Genomic DNA, 22,320 nt, shown 5'->3' on the forward strand with positions numbered 1-22,320 from the left:
CGTAGCGACGCGCTGCGCTTCGGAGCGTCCAGGAGGCGCCCAGATAGCCGTGTCGCGCGTCCTATGACGCGTCACAACCACGACTGTGAGACTCGGGAGACGGAAAGCGCTGGAGGACGCAGGCGCTGGCCTGCATTTTGGAGACTAAACGGAGTAAGTCCCGAGGGGACTCTGGGGCCACCGAGGGGCGCGGAGGTCCGTGCGCCCTGCCGTCTCCCTCGTGCCCCGCCCCCTTCTCCTACCTCCTCTCCCTCCCCCTACCAGCGAGCCGGTCAGTGCGCACGCGCGGAGTCGGCGCGGAGGGGCGAGGGCGGGGCACGCGGAAGTGACGCTGAGTCACGGACTGGAGCCTGGGGCGCTAGGGTAACGGGAGGGAGGACCCGTGTCTTCTAACCAAGTCCTCTTTGTCCTGGGCCTGGGCCCTTGTCCCCGTGAGCGCGGCGTGCGGGGCCGGGGCCCTCGCGCAGGGGTTTGGGGAGTCGAGGTGGGACCGGGCCTTGGAGGTTGAGCCGCGGTGGGGAGGCGGGTCGCGCGCGCAGGGCCGGGGCTCTCGGCCTTGGAGCGCCCCGTCGCCCTGACGAACCCTCCAGGCCAGGGGCCTCCCCGGGGAAGTGCCTGCCGGTGTCTGAACGCTGTGCACTCAGTGCGCCTGTGGGATGTTCCGGAGAGACGCCGGGCGTCTGCCCAGGGCTCCTCGCGGCCGGGGCGCCTCGCTCTCCCGGGGCCGCTTTGCCGCTAGTTCTGCGGCTCTTGCCCTCACCCGTTTTGCATCGGTGAACAAGCTTATTTCCGCCTTCAGATACACCGCTTACTAGCATATTCGTGTATCTGGTTTTTAGATTTTCCTTTGAACTGGTCTTAACGCGTAACTAGTTCCCTGGCTCGTTGCTTAAAGATCGTGGACACGTGTTCATTTTGCGCGCAGGACCAATGACCACCTTTCCATTGAAATGCGCCGTGGGAGAGCCCTGGCCGGTGTGGCTCAGTGGATAGAGCGCCGGCCTGCGGACTGAAGGGTCCCGGGTTCGATTGCGGCCAAGGGCATGGACCTCGGTTGCGGGCACATCCCCAGTAGGGGGCGTGCAGGAGGCAGCTGATCAGTGTTTCTAACTCCCTCCCTCTCCCTTCCTCTCTGTAAAAAAACCAATAAAAAAAAAATGCACCATGGAAGACGTTCATGGGATTCCCGGGAATTCCTGAAACTCGCTCCCATTCCAGCCAGAACGCGGACTGGAGGCCCGGGGGCCGGAGGCGATGGGGGGGAGGGTCCCCCAGTTCCCCAGGCTGTGGCCCCTCGCAGCCTCGGAACCTCTGTCCCAAGAAGTTGGAGGAAACGGCTTGTGGGTTGAGAGCAGGTAGAATGGCCTGTGTGGACGGACGGGCGCGGTCACACAATACGGTTTATTCCTTGTTTAAAGCCGTTCGCTGTCACCGCTTCCCTCAGTAGCTCCTGGAAAATACGTGTTCTGCTGTGAGATGGCCCGTAAAGCACTTACTCATAATCCTGCCCCCTCCCCCTGCCCCATACAAAAAGAGCTTGTAATGCTTAACACTTGGCAGCTGGTCAAATCCTTTAAAATACATTGTTTAATTGTTCAGCAGACGCATCGGTCGTGGCCAAGCTAAGGGATTCTAGTGAACGTCTTACCGTCCAGTCCGCACAGTGAGACGTGCGGGTGAGCTGCGCGGACCGTCCTGGGCTGCGGTGACCACGGCTGCGGAGAACACCGGGTGGACGTGAGAGCCGATCCCCAGGGCGCGTGGCTGGGACGTGGGGACAGGTTGCTAAGGGATCGGCGGTGATGGTTCCGTGTCACTGAGGGTGTGCTGCGTAGCAGCAGTTGGAAGTGCTGTATGTACACCTTTTTTAAATGCATCTTTATTGATTTCAGAGAGGAAGGGAGAGAGAAACATCAGTGATGAGAGAGGATCACGGACCGGCTGCCTCCTGCACGCCCCCCGCTGGGGATGGAGTCCGCAACCCGGGCACGTGCCCTGCCCGGAATTGGACCGACGCCCTAATCACTGAGCCAAACCCGCTAGGGCACATGTACACTATTTCAATTAATCTTCGTAAAACCCTATTACATGGGTACAGGTTTTACCCACATCTCATAGAGCTCAGAGAGAGAAGAGGTAACGTGCTCAGAACCCACGCAGCTAGTAAATGGTTTGGCTGATTAACTCCGTGGACTGTGGGCCCTTAACACTAGATTGCCCAAGGAAGTCATTTTGACTGCTTTTTAATTTCAATTAGAAAAACAATTATGTATATAAGAACACAATGTCTTAGAATTTTGTGACTTTTTGTACAACATATAAATGCGTTTATTAATAATTGTAGTTACCTCCCCCTCCTTCATTTCCGGTACATATATATGTGTTATACTTATATTGCCCAAAAGCAGTCATTTTGACTGCCTGGGAAATTTTAAATAATCAAATGACTCTTATTATTGAATTGAGTAAATTTCTTATATGACCAGTTCGGCTGTGTATTGAAATAACAGTTTTCATTTTTTTTTCGATTACCGTCACATGATAACATACAAGTACATGATAAATTGTCGATACTTGATAAGTTGCAGTTGCTCAATAAGCTAAACTAGTACTTGTTATTCGAATCTTTATGCAGTGATACTTGTTCTAATAAGTTGTTTATTTTATTTCTTTTGCGCCCTAAATTCATGAAAGAAATGTCGAATAGAAGTGAGTTATTGGAAAAGCTAAGGGACATAAGTGAAGAGTGCTCCGATATTATTCTTTCACAATGCAGTCATTTTGACTGCTTTTGGGCAATATAGGTATATACTAAATTTCAGTCTTTCTAGTGTTAACTAGAAGTGCAGGCCTGAGTAGCAGAGATAATGCCTTGTGCCAGGTTGTTGCCTTCTGTTTTGTCCATGGCTGCCTCTAAAGCAGTGGTTCTCAACCTTCCTAACACCGCGGCCCTTTAATACAGCTCCTCATGTTGTGGTGACCCCCAATTTCATGGTTACAAATTGAACATAATTAAAGCACAGGGATTAATCACAAAACAATACGTAATTATAGATGTGTTTTCCCATGGTTTTAGGCGACCCCTGTGAAAGGGTCATTGGACCCCCAAAGGGGTCGCGACCCACAGGTTGAGAACCGCTGCTCTAAAGGGAAGGCCTATTTGTTTATCTACAGAGCACAGTGCAGGCATGTTATGTACCCGGGCAAGAGTCTCCGACTTGATGCAAGCCCCGAAATGAATCCTTAGGAGGAGGAAGGCAGGAGATTCTCTGGGCTGAGATGCGAGGATGGGGGACCGTCTGGTTCCTGGGAGATTGTGACTTTCTGTCGCTACGTCCTCCGGTGGTGGCCCTGACAGCAGGGACTTGGAGAGCTGGCTCGGGGGGACGCTAGCCCTGGGTCCCGCCGTGGGATAAGCATGGCCTTCATTTGGATTTTATTTACAGTCCTACCCACCCCCCCCAAAGGGTTTGTAATGCTTACACCTGACAGTTGGTAAAATCCTTTAAAATACGTTGTTTAATTATTCAGCAGACGCATAGGTTGTGGCCAAGCTCCAGTCCCTGCCCTGACAGTTTACAGTCTGGGGGGGACACAACTGTAATTCCAGGCGGTGATCAGAGGAGACAGGATGGACGGTGGTGACGGGTTGTGCAGGGGTTGAGGTTAGCAGGGAGGGGATAGGTTAGATTTGGTCGAAAAGAAAGCCTCTGAGCTGGTGACCTTTGCAGGGACCTGAGTGAACCAGGAAGTGATCCCTGTGCTGTGCAGGCCTTGAGGTGGGCGTGGCCTTCGCGGGAAGCCCCCGGTCCTGGTGGCCGCGAGTCACAGCAGGTGTCAGAGATGGAGTTAGGGCGACACCCCTGGGCCTTGTAGGCCCCCCGCAAGGGCCTTGGGTTCATTCTGAGTGTGATCACAGTCGAGGACTTGGTGCAGGAGGTGGACCTGCCCTGCTTTCCGTGCCTCGGTGCTTTTCCGGCTGCTGCTGGTGGGTCGGTGCTAATGGGGGAGGCGGGAGCAGGCCTTGGTGGGCGCCCTGCGTCGTCCAGGCAGGGCACACGCCAGCTGGGCCCTGAGGAGCTGTCTGGTGTGAGGAAAGGATTAGGTGACTCAGGGGCTCTGCCTGCCTGCAGTTCCTACTTGGGTCTGAGATGGAAAACTAGACAGAATCCAAGTTTGCTAAAACTTGAGTTTAGTTTTCCCATTTTAAACTTGAGATGAAGTTCGGATAAACAGGCAGAGATCGCGCCGTTGAATGTTAGAGTGGGGAGCTCGGGAGAAGTCGGCTGGAGAATTTAGATGGTAAACTGTCGGCATCGAGTCAGGCAGCTGAGAGCTGGGACCTCCGGAAGGATCCCTGTGGGTCAGAGGGAGCCCAGCTGAACCCAGGGGGGCGGGGGGAGGGTCCAGAAAGAGAGACTGAAGGGGAAACCCCCTGGGAGCTGCTGAGGATCAGACCAGCGGTTCTCAACCTTCTGGCCCTTAAAATACAGCTCCTCATGCTGTGACCCAACCATACAATTATTGTCGTTGCTGCTTCATCACTGTCATGTTGCTACTGTGATGAATCGTCATGAAATATCTGATATGCAGGATGTCTTAGGCGACCCCTGTGAAAGGGTTGTTCGACCGCCAGGGGTTGTGACCCACAGGTTGAGAACCCACAGGTTGAGAACCGCTGGGTCAGACAGTGCAGCTGATGTGTGTTCTGTGTCACCTCATGGGACCAGGTGGGGACCGGGTGGGGACGCGCTGCAGCACCAGGACACCTGTGGTTTCTGATGACTGGTTCTGACCTGGAGCTGCATTTTGTGTGATGCTGGCATCACGTAAATTAATGCTTCCTTACGTGTCTGCGTTACAGTCCGCACCTGGCTGACCGAGGAAGCCGGTTCTAAATGCCAAGTTCTCTCGGGTTGACTTTGGAGGGTGACGGGGGCTCTGGCTGCCCTGTCGCCGCATCTGCTGCCCGCGGGGGCGGGGCCTTGCTGAGACTGAGACGCAGATGGGCCTCCATCTCCTGCCCTGTTTGCTAAGCTCTATGGGGCGGAGGCAGCAGGTGGAGAGGGGCAGCGTTTCCTCTCGGAGGCCTGCCCGCCCACACGCCCCCAGTCCAGCCTGTGGCTTCCACGGATAAAGGTCAGTGTGGAGGCTCCTCTGGTGCGTGAAAGCTTTAGCCCCCTTCACCCTCCCATCTGTCATGTCATTGTGGTCACGTGGGCCCACAGCCTGCATGCCAGCCAAGAGGGGCTGGAGAGACATGTCTTAACTCTCCTGTTTCCAGGAAAACCATCTTCAGTGAGACTGGTTACCCTCAGGCAGGCCGGCATCATCCGACCCAGTGGTCAGCCTGGGCGCATGCGTGTGTGCATGTGTGTGCATGTACCTCTAGTGACGGCATTAAGATGACAGAATTCATTCCACGCGCGTTTGAGTGACTGCTGTGTGCCAGGGACGGGGTGGAGGCAGCCGTAACTAATGCAAGAAGCATGGGTTTCCTCCAGCCCGCACTCTAGGGAGGGTGCAGAACAAACAAGCGAGCTGGATGCGATGGGCCGTCAGGTGCGGAGACAAACTGTCCAGAAACGTGCGGTTTTACCTAGAGTTGTGGAGGGAGCCCTCCCTGGAGGGGCGTTTGAACAAGACTTGATTCCGCAAGTGAGGGAGCAGCCAGGTACCTAGGGGGTCTCAGAGCAAGAGCAGCCCAGGACTGAGGCCGGAGCCCGGGGCAAGGGAGGCGCCAGGAGAACTTGAAGGGGGCGGCTGGGAACGGGTGCCCAAGAAGTGAGTCCTGGGAGGGTCGGGCACCCGAAGGGCCATTCCGCAGCTTTCCTGCGAAGCTCTGCTTAGGAGGAGAAAGAGGCACTTTACAGTTCCGACAGGAACCCACTGTTTCACTGGCGGTTGTATTTAAAAATGTGAACAAAGTTTGGAGGTCTGTTGAGATGAAATGTCTGAGTTCCTCAATCTTACACTTTGACTTACTGACTTAAAGTGTAGCTAAGTGACATTTTACATAGAATCATCTAGGCCTGCAGTTTCAAAGGCCTGTCTGACCTATGTCTGAGGCAGGATATTCTGAAAGTTTACATCTTAAAGGCCAATGGGAAAAGCTAAACATTTTTAAATGAACTGCCAGCCAATGAAAGTTTACTCAACGGATTAACTCTTTCTGTTACCAGACTTACATGTTTACCTCTTTAACTCACAGGAATGGAAACTGAAAGAGGAAAACAAGAAATGGCGATGGAAGAGGAAAGTGCTGAAAAGAAGAAAGAGGTTGAGAAGAAGAAGCGGTCTCGGGTGAAGCAGGTGCTTGCAGACATCACCAAGCAAGTGGACTTCTGGTTCGGAGACGCCAATCTCCACAAGGACAGGTTTCTTCGCGAGCAGATAGAGAAGTCCAGAGACGGATGTGAGTTTGCTTCGGTGTAAACGGAACCGCTTTCCAGCTGCACTGCCTTGGACGTGCCAGCTTGTTTACTGCTGAAATAGCATGTGATTGCATGAATTGGGGTGCACTGTTTTACTTAGTTCTTCAGTATTACTGTTATGTGTGGTGTATACACGCTACATTATATAAACATGTTGTGCACACTAGACTTGATTGAGAAAACTCATGGACACGGATGACAGCATAGTGAGTGGAGATGGGGGAGGTACAGAGTATAATGGTGATTGATAGACATGGTGATGGACAGTGACTTGGGGTTGTGCAGATTTGTGGAATTATGCACCTATAAGGACTTTTCTTTAAGAAAATGGACAGGCGGTTCTCAACCTGTGGGTTGCGACCCCTTTGGGGGTCGAACGACCCTTTCACAGGGGTGGCCTAAGACCATCGGTAAACACATGTATAATTGCATATTGCTTTTGTGATTAATCACTATGCTTTAATTATGTTCAATTTGTAACAATGAAATTGGGGGTCACCACAACATGAGGAGCTGTATTAAAGGGTCGCGGCATTAGGAAAGTTGAGAACCACTGCTCTAGAGCATGTCCCAGGAAAGCATTTTAAAACTAATAAAGTTTAAGGTTTTATCCTCAGTTTTAAAAGGAGACATTAAGAATTCAAATGGGACAGGATTTCAACCATGATGGTAACAGGAACAGATTGAAAGTTTATTTTTGTTCACTTTTATGTTTTTATTAGATGTTGATATATCGCTTCTGGTGTCTTTTAACAAAATGAAAAAATTGACCACTGACAAGAAGTTAATAGCCAGAGCACTGAAAAGTTCAGCTGTCGTGGAGGTAAGAACAGTTTGCATCACATGAATTACCGCACGATTACATGGAAACTCAGCCGCTCACTAACTGTGCTTCGCAGCTGGACTTGGAAGGCACCCGGGTCAGGAGGAGGCAGCCCCTGGGCGAGCAGCCCCCGGACGAGGACGAGCGGACCGTGTACGTGGTAAGCCTGTCCTGGAAGACAAGTGAAGACGCGTCGCACGCCCTGGAGTGAGGGGAGTGAGAGCAGTATTAATAATGTCACTAATTCACTGTAGGAGCTACTTCCCAAAAATGTCAACCACAGCTGGATCGAGAGAGTGTTTGGGAAATGCGGCAACGTCGTGTATGTGAGCATCCCACACTACAAGTCGACGGGGGACCCGAAGGGATTTGCCTTTGTGGAATTTGAGACAAAAGAACAGGCAGCAAAAGCTATTGAGGTGGGTCCGGAACCTAAAAAAAAACGAGCAAAATAAAAAATAAAATGATCGCGCATTTTAATTAGAAGAAATTTTTGCTGATTTCATTTCAGTTTCTTAACAACCCACCAGAGGAAGCACCAAGGAAACCTGGGATATTTCCTAAAACAGTGAAAAATAAGCCCATTCCTGCCCTGGGAGTAGCTGGTGAGCATTTAAATAAAGATATTGTCAGTGGACGTAGCTGCGGGGAAGCGGGAACTGATGGGAGCGCTGTTACAGAAGAAAAGAAGAAGAAGAAGAAGAAGAAAGTGCGGGTGAAGAAGGAAGACGGGGTCCCGGCCCAAGAGGCGACCGTGGACACGGGCCAGGAGAGCGGCGCCCGCGAGGCGAAGGGGCCCAGGGCCGCGTCGGACGGCTCCGAAGGGGAGGGCGCCGAGCCCCAGAAGCCCCCCTCCAAGAAGAAGAAGAAGCGGGTCAGAGCTGACGCGGCCGGTCTGCCTTCGGGGCGAGCGGAGAAGAGGAAGCGGAGCAGCTCCGAGGACGCGGGGGGCCCGGCTCCCAGGCCCAAAGTCAGGAAGACGGCCCCGAAGGACAGACCGAAGAAAGCCTCCCAGGCGTCCAAAGAAAACAAAGGTATTTCCGACTTCGCTCACGGTCGGGGCTCGGCAGGTACAGCTGACTTACCACCTGATTTTTCTTTTTCTGAAAGATCTGGAAGTCTCCACGGAAGAGGAGAAGGAGGCGGGCGCCGTAAAAGACGGGGCGCTCCTGAAAGCGAAGCGGAAGCACAAGAAGAAGCACAAGGAGCGGCACAAGATGGGCGAGGAGGTGATCCCCCTGCGCGTGCTGCCCAAGTGAGTGCCGGTCCGGCGGCCAGCCGTCACCGTTGCTGAAGTGCAATTCCAGGCTGGGTACAGAGTTGCACATGAGCAACAGTGCCGGCCTGCGGCCAGGTCTGCGCGGCAGGGTGACGGGGACCAAGCAACAACCACACTAAAACATGGGAGCACTTATTTCCGTCTGTCGAGCAAATGCCTCCATGTTAAAGCGGTGGGTGTTCTTAGAGGCTGAAGGGTTCCGCTGGAATGCCCGACTGCAGGCCGGGCTGATGCGCTTGGGAACAGGCACAGCAAGACTCACCATCACTGAAACATGGAAGCACTTACTTCTCTGGTTCCAAAGCAAGTACATCCACGTTTAAGTGGTGGGGAGCCCAGTCCTGGGAAGCCTTGCGATCCTGACTGGCTTTAACCTGAGAGTGAGTAGAAAACAGATTTGGGCCCAAAACACGGTGTGGGTGTGGGGACACCTCCACTGAAACATGGAAGCACTTACTTTTGCTTTACACAGCAGGTGCCCCCAGGTTAAAGCAGAGGGGCCCCCCCGCGCCTCTGGGAACAGGCTGGTTGCTGGGCGGCAGCCGGGGGACAGCCGGACTCACCTCTACTAAAACATGGAAGCACTTACTGCTTAGGTCACAGAGAGCATTTCCATGTTAAAGTGGAGGGGAGCCCACGGGCGCCGGGGTGGGGGCCACGGACGGACACGCAAGCGGCATACCTCTCAGAAGAAAGTTCTTAACGTCCTGTCCTCCTGGGAAGGGTAAAGGGCAAGGACTTGGGGCTCCTGTATTTATAGGATCCTTAGCTCTGAATTCCTTAACTGCCTTTATCTGCGGGAATCATTAAGGGCCTTTTGTTATTCTAATGCCTGAGCTCAGGAAGGTCGGATCCTGGGTGGGTCGGGATTTTTTTTTTTTTTTTGAAGTATACAGATGTCAGTGTTGCAGCTAAACCATCCCCAGAAGATCTCCTCCTCCTTGAAACTCTGCTATCTGTGTGTTTGATGGCGTAGATTAGGGTTAACAATGAGGCTTCCAGGAGCCCACAGGGCCATTGTGTTCCTCCCTGGAGGGGCTCCAGCTGTTTGAAGAAGCATCTGCATGTTAAATGCATGTAAATAAGTTGCTTCCAGGGGGTGCCTTTTCCCTCTTAGGAATTCCTTTTCATTCCTGTAAACACGGAGGAATGTTATCTCTGAAATTGGGAGCAGTTTAACAGTAATCTAAGTCTTTTTCAATTTCAGTCTGTCCTTCTCCCCCAGAAATGACTGTTGTAGAAAATGTTAGCAGTTAATTCAAAGCCCTCATTTCCAAAAGTTCAAATCATTGAAGTAGACGTAAGAACTGACCTGGCAAATCGATGCCGGTCCATCTGGGTGCTGGCCTGGGCCCTCCCTTTGCCTGCTCGCGGGGTGATGTGAGTCATTGTGAGGGGACGTCCGTAGTCATCTGCTATTTCTAATGTACTTTTCTTTTCTTACAGGAGTGAATGGATGGATTTGAAAAAAGAGTATTTAGCCCTGCAAAAAGCCAGTATGGCTGCGTTAAAAAAAACAATATCCCAAATGAAATTGGAGTCAGAAATGGAAATAGACCATGGAGTAACTGATAAGCCTGGACTGAAAAATGAAAAAAGTAAAATGATAGTTTTTGTAACATTATATTGTATTTTACACTAAAATGCTATTTTGGAGTTATAGGCTGAACTTTAATTTTTAGAAACTTAATTATACAGTAATCATTACAGAAATTACTGATTTGGCAAGTTATTCAGATGTGCGACATTCTTGATATAAGAACATTTGAAGGGCTTATTTAAACAATGTGTTTCCTAATCTGTTATTTAAGTTTTCTCTAGTTCTCATTGTTAGTCAGATTTAGTAATGAGTGCCTACTTTATGAATTGTTTGTGTAAACAAAGATTGTAATTTCGCACTTGTAAATTTATTTCATAGTATTAACCACAAGCAGAAACAACACCAAATGAGGTTCCTATGAAATTTATAATATTAGGATATATGTTAAATTCCTATAATGAAAATAAATTTTCACATCTGAATTATTATATAGAGTATTCTTTATTATTCCATGCCTGTTTATCTAGGTACTTTTTGGGTTTTTTGGTTCAGGGAAGATGGGCATTTTGGGGGGAAGATGTTACAAGTGTTCTAAAAGTAACAGTTTGCATTTACAGTGATTACAGTTTCTGTATTTTATTTCATGGTAATCTGCATTTAGCAGTGTGGGTTTTGTCAGGGAGGCCTATTATGAGCCCCAATGATTTACAATGTGTACCTTTCTTAATTACATAAATTATGTTACAATTAAGTTTAAATTAAGTAAACTAATTTTTTAAAGTAGCCTAAGAAACAATGATGGCGGTGTAAAGAGGCCTGGGTGTTAAATGGCTGAGGGTAATAGTTCTTCCTGGTCTTTTTCTGCTCCCTCGGCAGCGAGCGGTGAGGAGGGCCGTCCCCCGGAGAAGGCGCAGGCGGCGGGGCCGCAGTTCACGGCCGGCGTGATCGTGAAGATCGTCAGCCCGGAGCCCCTGCCGGGCCGGAAGCTGGTCAGGGTGAGCCACAGCGTCGGGCTGCTTGTCCCTCCCTCCTCCTCAGGGCTCCCTGTGGAAATGGGGGCATTTGGGAAACACAGCCAATCCGATCAGGGCCCGTTCCTCTGGGGGAGTCCTTGCAGGGTTTATTCCAGAGCCGCCCTGAAATGTCCAGAGCAGAATCCAAAGACTGAATTCTTGGGTCTGTCGAGGTGCCCTGGCCGGTGCCGGTGGGCTGAGTCCTTAGCTGAGGGCGGATGCAGCAGAGCGCCTCCCTGGTGCTCCTCTTTGGGGCTTTTGTTTTCAGAGATGGGTGTTAGAAGGGCAGTGCCCACACGTGCTGAAGATTCAGTCGGCAGTGGAGTTGGTCTGAAATGACTCTAAAATCCTAATCGTCTGCTGTCAGATTTTGGAACAAACGAAATAATTTGTGATTTCTTTTCATTGGTGTTCTTAGCTTTGAACAGACTCCTAAATTGTCTTTTGCCTAAAGTCAAAACTGTTTGGAATAAAAGAGATAATATGTATATTTTTTTCTTTGCATGAATTTAGTTTATTTTTGTCTGTTAATGAATTGAAATTGAAATTTTTTTCTTGAAAGAAATGTAACAGAGCAAATGTATTTACGTTTTTATACTGACTTTCAGCATCATGTTGAGTTGTTTTGGTTTTGCATCCTCATACCAGTCACGTTTTACCTGCATAACCTTTGAGGTTGCTCACTGTGATCGGTGTGAACGCTTTCCTGCAAGTCCGCAGCTCTCGCTGACACCTCGGTGAGGAGCTCCTAGACCTAGCCTGTGGGTGAGGGTGTGGTCAGGCCCACGCGGACACGCCCAGCTTGCAGAGCATTGTGGCAAAACAGAACTTCACACACAGGGATAAGACCGAACTTGGAAGTGCTGCTGTGCTTGAGTTGGTTGGTTTTTCTATTAAGATTTAATAGAAAAATCATTCGGTTTGTCATTTGGAATGAATAGCATAAATTTATGTCGATTACAAATTCTTCATTCATGATCATCGAAATCATAAAGTAACTATGAGTCAAGTTCGCGGTTACTTGCATTTTGCTGGAACAAAACCGATTGGGAGGAGGTGGCGCCTGTTTGTGCTTGCCATGGGGTTGCCAGGCTCATTGTCATTCTGAGGGCACCCCGACGTGACGATGGCTTTCAGTAAATGTCTTTTGAAAGGGGCCACTATAAACCAGTCACGTAAATCAGTCACGTGGCTGTGCTTCCATTGCAGAGTCCAACTTTTTCAGCTTGAAACGGATTGTGTTTCTTGCCTAGTCTCTAAGTTAGTGCTGTTAACGAGGTAAAGAAATGGGAAGAATTGACCAGTATGTCCTCTTTCTTACTGACCTAGCAAACAGGAATGCCTCTTGTGTGATAGGCAGGATGATAGGAATGGGATGAGGTAAGACTTAGCCCCTGTTTCCACAGACTCACAGGTCTTTATATATGTAAGCTTCATTCTTAACTAATAAGCTTTTCTCCTCGTCTGTAATGCAGTAGTCTTTCCAGGTGTTTCTCAGTTCTGTGTCAATCAGACCTTAAAAATCCAACATCTCAGAGCAACTAAATTACTTGTGGCTTGAATTTTTGGGTTAAAACTGCAGGGGACCAGATGGATAAGGCCCTGTTTTTGGCTGGGAATCCTTAGCTGTTTGTTTAGCTTCGTGAACGGAGACTGATAAATGAAGACCTGGTGTGACATTCCTGCATAATCGCCTGCGTTTGCTGAGGGGCCTGCTGCGAATGCAGGAATCTTGTTAATCTGCCCTCCCAGCAGGCGAGGTGGGGGAGCTGCTCCTGGGTCTGGGTGGCAGGCTAGTTCAGCAGAGGTGGTTCAGGTGTCTCATCAAAGAGGAAGAACTTTGAGCTGTATTTTCAAAGACCGCTCAGGAACCTCGGATTTGTGGAGGTTCACTGAAACCTTCTTTTGCATGAGTTGTTACAAGAAGTTGAATATTTTCATGTATGTTTTAAGTCAGAAGTCACAAGTGTACGGGTGAGGGGTAACACTCCTCTTCCCCAATCCGTGGAGGCTCTTTCTATTTTGTTTTTAATTCCAGCCCTTATTCTGTCGGCTCCCGGACGGGGCGCCCCTCTTGTGGACGGGCGGGTGTGGTGCGCTCTGCTGCAGGTCTGTGCTCCCCAGACAGGTCTCCCCTCAGGGGATGTGAAAGGTGCGGTGGAGTACGATTAGAGGCGACGTTGACTGGGCTCTCAGGGGTGTCCCTGTGAGGCTTCTGAGGGCATTTGTACATATTTCAGAGGAAATGCTTAACGTAGGGTCGTTCTCATTGAGGCGTCAGGCGGAATAGCACGTTCTGACAGAGCCACGGGGGACACGCCGCGGTGTGAGACGCTTTGCTCATACCCCCTCTCCCTGTGCGGCAGGACACGCTGGCCACCATCTCGGAAGTGGTGTACGTGGACCTGCTGGACGGAGACACCGAGTGCCACGTGCGGTTCAAGTCTCCCGAGGACGCTCAGGCCGTCCTGAGCGCGAGCGCGGACCTGCAGAAGCAGCACTGCTGGAAACTCGAGGTTCTCGCAGGTAAAGCCGCGGGGACCTTCCCTCTCAGCTGCCTGTTGGGGGGACTGTGATGCTCTGAGTCTGGCTGGTGAGTCCGGTCTCCTCTGTGCTCTCACGCGCACCGTGGCCGTGCACTTCAGCTCTGCTGGGGCGCAGAGCCCTGAGCGTGTTTCTCCGTGTGCCCTTGTACGCAGAGCCCCGTGTCCTGTGTTTTCAGGTGACCATGAACAGAGGTACTGGCAGAAGATTCTGGTAGACAGGCAGGCCAAGCTGAACCAGCCCCGCGAGAAGAAAAGAGGCACCGAGAAGGTAGCGGCTGATTTCATTTAGCTTCGCGATTCTTTGCGTGGCTGGGGGCTGGGGCAGCCTGAGCGTGTCCGAAGGCTGACGCGCCTCTGGAGTCACGCGCAGGCGCACAACAGCCTCGGTTTGCAGTAGGTGGCGGGTTTACGCGCATGCACTGAGCTTGAGGTTGAGGGAACACTTATTTTCTAGATTTTGAAATACACAGAATCAGAATTATTTTCCTCAGGGGGGTGCATGATTTTAATTTAGAGTTTTCCCTTTGGCCTTTTTTTTTTTTTTTTTAACTTGTGTGCTGACTTAAAGCAGTCCTGCTTTCTGAATGCTGGGCTTTCAGCTGGGTGGTAAGTGATTATTTAAACATTCACTTAAGGTAAAAAACACAGTGTATGTAGAGTGTGGTCTCTAAGGACAGGAGCCTCCAGAGATAAGGGTGAGAGCCTTTAGGAGTGTGGCTCCCTAAGCAGTGATAAGCCGTATTGCTTTTTCTCTGGATAGTCAGTGATATAAACAACTTTCAATACAGTAAGTAATTTAAAGCAAGCTTCTCGTTCAATAATTTTATTTTAAGTTACACTGAGTAATTAAATTATTGTTTCTAGTGAGATGTCAAGCTTATTATTTTAAAACAGATTATTATATATGTAAAGGTTAGTGCATCTTAAAGTGCTTAGAACAGAACAGGGCACATAATAACTAAATTACTATTATCAAAAGTTTAAAGTGTATATTGTGAAAGTCAGAAAAGCCTATGAAGATGTGCATTCTTTTTTTTCTTTTTTTTAATGTATTTTATTGATTTTCCACAGAGAGGAAGGGAGAGAGATAGAGAGTTAGAAACATCGATGAGAGAGATACATCAATCAGCTGCCTCCTGCTCATCTCCCACAGGGGATGTGCCCACAACCCAGGTACATGCCCTTGACCGGAATCGAACCTGGGACCTCTCAATCCGCAGGCCGACGCTCTATCCACTGAGCCAAACCGGCTTTGGCGAAGATGTGCATTCTTATGTCATTGGTGGGCACTTGAAAAGTCATGCTTTCTGTATTCCAGGATTGACGGCTTGGGCTCGTATTTATAAAATTCTTTCCTCCTTCACCTTTAAAATCGGGTGTTTTTCCTCAGCCTCGCTTCACCCGCCTCCACTGGGATGGAGGCCTTCCTCCTTCCTGGGGGCGCTGGGCTCTGGGAGGTGTTAATTTGAAAGCCTGCGTGAGGCCATTTAAATGTTAAAGTCGCTAATCCAGAACTCGGCCCTGAAATGAAACCACTTTGTTTAATAATGTTTATCTTCCAGTTGGTGTGTCGCTTTATTTAAATTGTATGTTTGTAGAACTAGGAATTAGTAATCTTGTTTTTCAGAAAGATCCCATTTTCCTAAGTTTGAGGCGAGGAAAAAGATTGACTTGGGCGTTTGGTGAATGGAGCCCAGCGAGGGCCGGTGGGGAGCGCGGGCTCTTTTCCGACCCCCTCACCTGCTGCACCTCCAGCCACATCCAGCCCCGCCAGGGAGGCCGCCCGTGGGCTCCCGTCCGAAGTGGGACGCGGGAGCCACACCAGGTCGCAGTTGGGAGGAGAGGCTGGGCCGTGATCAGTTCGCAGCCTCCTTTCTGGCTCATTTCGTTTATTTCCGAGGGCCCGTTCCCGTGGCCACCAGTGAGGACTCCGCGAGTGGCCGCGCAGCGGGTGCTGGCAGTGCCGCGCGGAGCAGACCAGGGCCCGGGCGTCTGCGGCCTCGGCCCAGGGAGCCGGTTCCTGGGGGCGGGGGCCGTGCCGCTGGGGGCCGGACAGGCCTCTCGGTGGGCGCTGAGGGTTCCCAGAAGGCTTGCCAGACGGTGAGACAGACCTGCCTGACGGCCCGGCGTCCACGGCGGGGAGAGCGCTGCCGTGAATCCTGGGCTTGGTTTCCACGTCGCGGTGTAGGCAGCGGGGACAGTTTCCTGCGTCCTGGTGGGAAGGGGGAAGGACACTCACGCTCTGCCCCTGCCCCCCTGCGGGTAGGGTCTCCTGTGGGGAAATGAGATGACGCTCCGGTCGGTGAGGGACCCGGAGGTCTGCCCACACGGCCTCCCCGTTCCTGCCAGACCCGGTGCCTGTGGCCATCACCTGGAGCACATGGTGCAGAGTGAGGCTTCTCCCCTTTCCCTTTAGCTCTTAGAGTAAATGGTAATGTTTTTAGTCTTTATTGTTGAAAGAATTTCATTTGTCCCCCTTTTCCCCCATGAACCCCTCCAGCCTCCCCCCACCCCCTCCCCAGGCCTCCCCCCCAACTGTCCGTGCCCGTGGGTTATGGACACACACGTAAGAGGTCTGTGGTGGGTTACCTCCCACCCACTCACCTCCTGTTTTCATTTTGTGTTGCTTTTTATCAAAACGGGTTTTTCCTGCACGACTGGTGTGCCGGACGCTCAGCAGGGGAGAGCGTAGTGCGTGGACCGGTGGGGGAGCTGGAGTGGCAGTTGTCACCTGGCCGCACCTCGGGAGGAACGGGCTTTCGGGGTGACCCACAGCGGCTTCCTGCCAGCGGCCTACTGTCACCGCACACTTTAAAGAACTGTCGGTGGGCGGTTGCTCGTTCGAATCTGTGTTTTTATGAGAATGAGATTTTCATTTCTACCAAAGCTAAATATTTTAGATGTTTTTATCAAGAAAGCTTTTGGGCCCTGGCCAGTTTGGCTCAGTGGATAGGGCGTCGGCCTGCGGACTGAAGGGTCCCGGATTCGATTCCGGTCAGGGGCATGCACCTGGGTTGCGGGCACATCCCCAGTGGGGAGTGTGCAGGAGGCAGCTGATCGATGTTTCTAGCTCTCTATCCCTCTCCCTTCCTCTCTGTGGAAGAATCAATAAAATATATTTAAAAAACAAAAAAAGAAAGAAAGCTCTTGGGCCCTGGCCAGTGTTGCTAAGTGGTTAGAGGGTCGGACCGCACACCAAAGGGTCAAGGGCAGGGGTGGGCAAACTTTTTGACTCGAGGGCCACAGTGGGTTCTTAAACTGGACCGGAGGGCCGGAACAAAAGCATGGATGGAGTGTCTGTGTGAACTAATATAAATTCAAAGTAAACATCATTACATAAAAGGGTACGGTCTTTTTTTTTTTTTTTTAGTTTTATTCATTTCAAACGGGCCCGGGCCGTAGTTTGCCCACGGCTGGTCAAGGGTTTGATTCCTGGTCCAGGGCGTGCACTGGGTTGCAGGCTCAATCCTTGCCCCAGTCAGGCACATGGGGGCAGGCAGTTGTGTCTCTCACAGTGATGTGTCTCTCTCCCCCTCTGCCTCCCTCACTCCCTGCCGCTCTCTACAAAAAGTCAATGGCTGACCTAGCCAGTGGTGCTCAGTGGATAGAGCGTCAGCCTGCGAACTGAAAGGTCCCAGGTTTGATTCCGGTCCAGGGCACATGCCTGGGTTGTGGGCACAATCCCCAGTGTGGGGCGTGCAGGAGGCAGCCAATCCATGCTTCTCTCTCATCATGGATGTTTCTCTCTCTCTCCTTTCCTCTCTGAAAGCAACAAAAATATATTTTTTAAAAAAAAGTCAACAGAAAAATCCTCTGGTGAGGGTTAAAAAAGAAAGCTTGTGGGATATTTAGTTATTTTAAATGATCTTCATACCACATAATTTCATGCCTTCTTTGAAAATATTGACGTGTTTGTGTTCTGGCGTAATAAGTCTTTTCAGTAGTAGACCGTACTTGTCACATTTATTTGTTTGTTTGTTTATGTATTTATTTCCTCATCCGAGGATATGTTTTTGTTTTTGTTTTAAGAGAACGGTGGGGAGAAAGACAACAATGTGAGAGAGAAGCTTCCATTGGTTGCCCAGCCCTGACCAGGGATCGAACTCGCAGCCTGACTGGGAATTGAACCTGCAACCTTTGGGTTATGGGGTGACGCTCCAACCAACGGAGCCTCCCAGCCAGGGCTGTGTTTGAGATTTTTGTTTTCAAATTTGTAAGCAGACCTTTGTGTGGCGCTCTGCCCGAAATACGCCGTCTCGCTCCAGTAGCACGTGATTCTCAAGCTCAGTGTCCTGGCTGACCACAGGCCCTAGGAGTGACTTAGCGGTCAGGACTGGCGCAGGGGCGCGGGGGGCGGGGGGCAGCTAACAGGGTGGGTCCTGACCCGCAGGTAACCAACGTAGCTGCGGGGAGTGTGGCTCCTTTTCATTGGAAAATGTTCAGTCATCTGGAACTAAAGGGGGGGGGGGGGGTTGGGTAATTGAAAGATTGAGTACCTCTTACACTATAAACCATACCTGATAGTTCTTTCTGTGATTGATGTGGCCTAAGCCTAATTATCTCACTTGTCTTCCTCTCCCCCTTTTGGAAATATTTTATTCAAGCTGATGATAGTTGTGAAATTTTTCTAGACATAATTATATTTTGTTTGTTTTTAGGTATCCAATACATTCTAATTTCTGATTTCTTTCTCCGTAGTTAATCGCCAAAGCTGAAAAGATTAGACTCGAAAAGACTCAACAAGCAAGTAAACATATTAGATTTTCTCAATATAATTGAAAAAATTTTCATTCACCTCTTAAGATTTCACTGGATGCTGGAGCTGTTCTGAAGAAACCCATTTTTATTATGCTAGTAATGCCTGATGAATGTTTTTTTTAAACCCACATTTATCTAAAATAACTTGTAAATAAGATTTTTTTTTTCAAGAGACAAGTACATTGTATACTAGGATTTTTTCATTAAACATTTTATTTGTTGAAATGCTCGTACATAAATCAACCTCATTGATTTAGTAAATAAATGCTTTGAACATTATCATTAATTTTGTTTGTTTATATCACTAAATCACGTGCCGGAAAAAATCAGTACTACGTTAACACGCAGTTTAGGGAAATGTGCAGGCGCTCACTGCACTTGCCATTTTGTAGCTTTTCCCACTCCATGTCCTGGGCGTCGTGGCAGGCTGGTGTGTGCAGACAGATGTGCGGCCTTTTTATTCCGTGCGCTGTTCTCTGCCCCTCCGCGTTCCCACTGAACAGGCCGCATGAACTGCTTCCGATTAAAACCTTACATTTTAAAAGTACTGAGTTTGTCTCCATAAATGAAGACAAAAATAAAACGTACAAATGCTGTTAATTAACCAGTTAACTGCCCCGCATCCAAACGGTAGCCGTCCCCACACGCCACGATGTTTTGAATTTAATTGCATCTGTAGACGCTGGTGGCGCTCAGAGGATTGTGAACTCACAGGGGAGAACATCGAACCTGTGTGAGGCCTCGCTGAGGGACTCCCAGGCTGGAGCCATCGCGCCCCCCCCCCCGCCACCCCCCGCCACCTGTGCCGGCTGCTTCTCCAGCTCCCCGTCTGCCTCCAGGTGTCAGGGCGTGCCCTGCGCAGCCGGTCCCACTCTTCAGGCTGCTGACCCCGTCCCTTCGGCTCCGTCCAGCGGTGCCCTCCACCCGGCTGCCTCTTCGTACATCTCAGCAGCCTGTGGTCAGAGCTCTGAGGACATGGGCCACGTCTCGGTGGGGCGACATGAGCTTTACTACCACAGAGGTGTCCTGGCAGCTCACCCCTCGCCTCTCCCTGAAGGAAAGCCAGCAGACACTCTGCTGGAGGCAGAGACCAGAAGTAGTCACTGAGCACTTGTGAAGACGATGGCAAAACGCCCACTGACCCAGAATTGTCCTCATAAGTGAATGTTTCAGGAGTTCAGTTGCCCTCAGGGCAGTCTACGGAGACTGGAGAGCTCATCAAGGAAGACTCCAGAACTCCTCTCCCAGCCATTCACGGCGAGACAGGTCTCCCTGGACAAGTCTCTGGGCCCAGGAGACGGGAGGCAGCCCGGGCTCTGGTCCCTCTCCTGGGGCTTGTGTCCCGGGCAGAGGCAGTAAACAGACATGAGTGCAAAGTCCAGTTGTTAGGTCAGCCCCAGGGACAAGCTAAACAGTGGGGGAGAGGCCACACTCGCGCCTTCATTTCTTCTTTAATTTATTTAATTGAGGGAGACTTTGGCTCGCCCTGCTGCAATCAGACACTGACGCGGCACCCGTGAGAGATGCCACGTGTGAGAAATGCCGAGAAAGGTGAGGTTCCCGCCGGGGGACCCCCAGCCCCGGGGAGGACAGGACGGCAGTCGGCATACAGCCGAGGAGCTGCGGCCAGCCTGCCGGTGAGAGCAAGCCCCCTGCTCGCCCTCCGCCACCTGTGGCCCCCGGTGAGGCCATGCCCTTGTTGATCCAGACTTCGCACAGGAAGTGCTTAGTGAAAACTTGTTGAATCGCATAAAATGGGATGTTCTTTGGGGGGTCGCGGCAGATGCTGTGATGTAGGTGCACAGAGGCCAGTTCCTTTTCAGCTGCCCAGTCCCACGCGCATTCTTTTTTTCATATATTTTTATTGACTTCAGAGGGGAGAGGAGAGGGAGAGAGACGGAAACATCAGTGACGAGAAAGAGTCACTGATCGGCTGCCTCCGGCACGTCCCCTGCAGGGAATCGAGCATGCAGTTCGGGCGTGTGCCTGACCTGGAACCAGACGCTGACCTCCTGGTTCACGGGTTCAACCACTGAGCCACGCCGGCCGGCCACACTTTTTTTTAAAGTGCCTCCCGTGTCCCTGTATCTGCGCGTCTCAGTGGGACGTGCTTCCTTCACTGCAAAGCGAGGCTTATTTGAGCCCCCGCAGGGCCTCCGTGTCACGGTCGCCAAACAAAACCTATTGGCCATGGCGGTTGCTGGTTAGCTGTGCCCTCTCAGTGGAGTGGGCGCATCTATAGCCACTTTCCAGCGAGGAAGCTGAAGGCCCTGCCAATGTCGGAGCAACAGGCTGGTGAGGGTGCAACCGCCGTGTCTCCTGCTCTGGACCCCGCATTCAGTGACGGGACGCCGCCTCGACCCGTCTCCTCCCTCCTCTCCTTTCCTCCTCCTCTCCAGCCGCGTGCACCTTGTTGAGACACGTACGTACCTTCACGTGGGTGGCCTCCGTGGCAGCGGCGGCGCGTCCTGGGGGAGGAGCTGTGGGCAGGGTCACCGTGGACAGGGTCTGGACCGTGCAGGGCCGTGCAGGCCCTCACTCGCAGCAGCGGACTCCAGGATCCACTCTGGCTTATTTGTACTAAACTCATCCATACTGCTGTCTGGTCAGTCTTTTTTTTTTTTTTTAATATATTTTTATTGGTTTCAGAGAGGAAGGGAGAGTGAGAGATAGATAGAAACATCCATGATGAGAGAGACTCGTGGATCAGCTGCCTCCTGCAAGCCCCACACTGGGGATGGAGCCTGCAAGCCGGGCCTGTGCCCTGACCGGAATAGAACCCGGGACCCTTCAGTCCCCAGGCCAACACTCTATCCACTGACCCACACCAGCTAGGGCTAGGATGGATATTTTTAATATGCAAGAGAACTTTGCATAATTATTAACTTCTCAATATTTTCTGCCATTCAACCACTTGCCTTTCAATTTGCTTTATAGTATAGTTATAACTAAATAGATACCTTATGTTTTTATAGAATCATGTTTTGGGGAGGGTTTTGTTTTGTGTGTTTTTTTTTAATATATTTTTATTGATTTCAGAGAGGAAGGAAGAGGGAGAGAGATAGAAACATTCACGATGAGAGAATCATGGATCAGCTGCCTCCTGCAAGTCCCCCGCTGGGGATCAAGCCCACAACCCGGGCCTGTGCCCTTGACTGGAATTGAACCTGGAACCTTTCAGTTCACAGGCCAACACTCTATCCACTGAGCAAAACTGGCCAGGGCCAAAAATTATTTTAAAGAAAGGTAGGAAGCACCAGCTTAATGAAAGCAACACCGACATGGCGTCTATTTAAGGAGAAGAAGGAAGAAGGTGTCAGCGAGAGAAGGTGAGAAACCTTTAGGAGAAGTGAGTCCGCGAAAGGGAAGGAGAGGAGGGCGAGGCCTGGTTGGAAGGCTGATGCCCTTGGAGACGCGGGCACCAGTGGTGTTGGGAGCAAGGAGCCAGGCCCTGAGCTTTGTGTCGGTGCAGCACAGCGCAGAGAGGGGAGGAGGGCTGATCCTCGGGGTGCGCTGTGGGATGAGGGGGGGAAGTAGGGGGGTGTAAGCTTGTCAATGGCTGGTTTGGGGTGGAGCTCTAAGGGGACATCCTGCGGATTGTGGGACATTAAATAGGAACCACGATCAGACCCCAAAAACAGGGCACGGGGTTCCCCAAAGCTGCCCTAGGAAGCCTGGAGGATGTCAGTCATGCACTTGTTCCTGTGACGCGTGTACGGTCCTTGAAGTGCAAAGGCACAGCTAAACCAGGCAGCCCGGCTCATGGCTGAGCTGCGTGAAGCTCAGGGTTTCATCCTCAAACAGCAGCTGCGCTCACAGCGCCCGCCCAGCGTCCCCCTGGAGCACATGTGCACGGAGAACTGGGCTTCAGAGTTTCAGGGAAGGTTTCACAAAAGCAACACACGTGGGTACCAGCACCCCCTCCGG

At 51.0% G+C, this 22,320-nt stretch overlaps 1 protein-coding gene across 3 annotated transcripts; it reads left to right on the forward strand.

The window, feature by feature from the left end:
- Positions 1-18,672, forward strand: LARP7 (La ribonucleoprotein 7, transcriptional regulator). Of its 3 annotated transcripts, none has more exons than XM_059695500.1 (13): positions 1-153; positions 6,212-6,415; positions 7,157-7,257; positions 7,334-7,417; positions 7,512-7,676; positions 7,769-7,862; positions 7,938-8,291; positions 8,368-8,512; positions 9,983-10,134; positions 10,953-11,071; positions 13,456-13,615; positions 13,812-13,903; positions 18,334-18,672. In XM_059695500.1, exons 2-13 carry the CDS (start codon positions 6,214-6,216, stop codon positions 18,412-18,414), a joined length of 1,749 nt encoding a protein of 582 aa, XP_059551483.1. In that variant the 5' UTR covers positions 1-153; positions 6,212-6,213; the 3' UTR covers positions 18,415-18,672. The 3 variants fall into 3 exon arrangements, with proteins under 3 accessions (XP_059551483.1, XP_059551485.1, XP_059551484.1); XM_059695502.1 differs by having other exon boundaries at positions 7,941-8,291; XM_059695501.1 differs by lacking the exon at positions 1-153 and adding an exon at positions 1,600-1,737.
- The last annotated feature ends 3,648 nt before the right edge of the window (positions 18,673-22,320 follow it).

Source organism: Myotis daubentonii, chromosome 5, assembly GCF_963259705.1.
Source record: "Myotis daubentonii chromosome 5, mMyoDau2.1, whole genome shotgun sequence".
Taxonomy (NCBI): domain Eukaryota; kingdom Metazoa; phylum Chordata; class Mammalia; order Chiroptera; family Vespertilionidae; genus Myotis; species Myotis daubentonii.

Excerpts from the sequence above, each read along its gene's own strand:
- LARP7 (XM_059695500.1), top strand. The coding sequence starts at position 6,214 with ATGGAAACTGAAAGAGGAAAACAAGAAATGGCGATGGAAGAGGAAAGT. Across the intron at positions 11,072-13,455 it reads CGGGCCGGAAGCTGGTCAGG|GACACGCTGGCCACCATCTC; the intron begins GTGAGCCACAGC and ends CCTGTGCGGCAG. Across the intron at positions 13,904-18,333 it reads AGAAAAGAGGCACCGAGAAG|TTAATCGCCAAAGCTGAAAA; the intron begins GTAGCGGCTGAT and ends CTTTCTCCGTAG.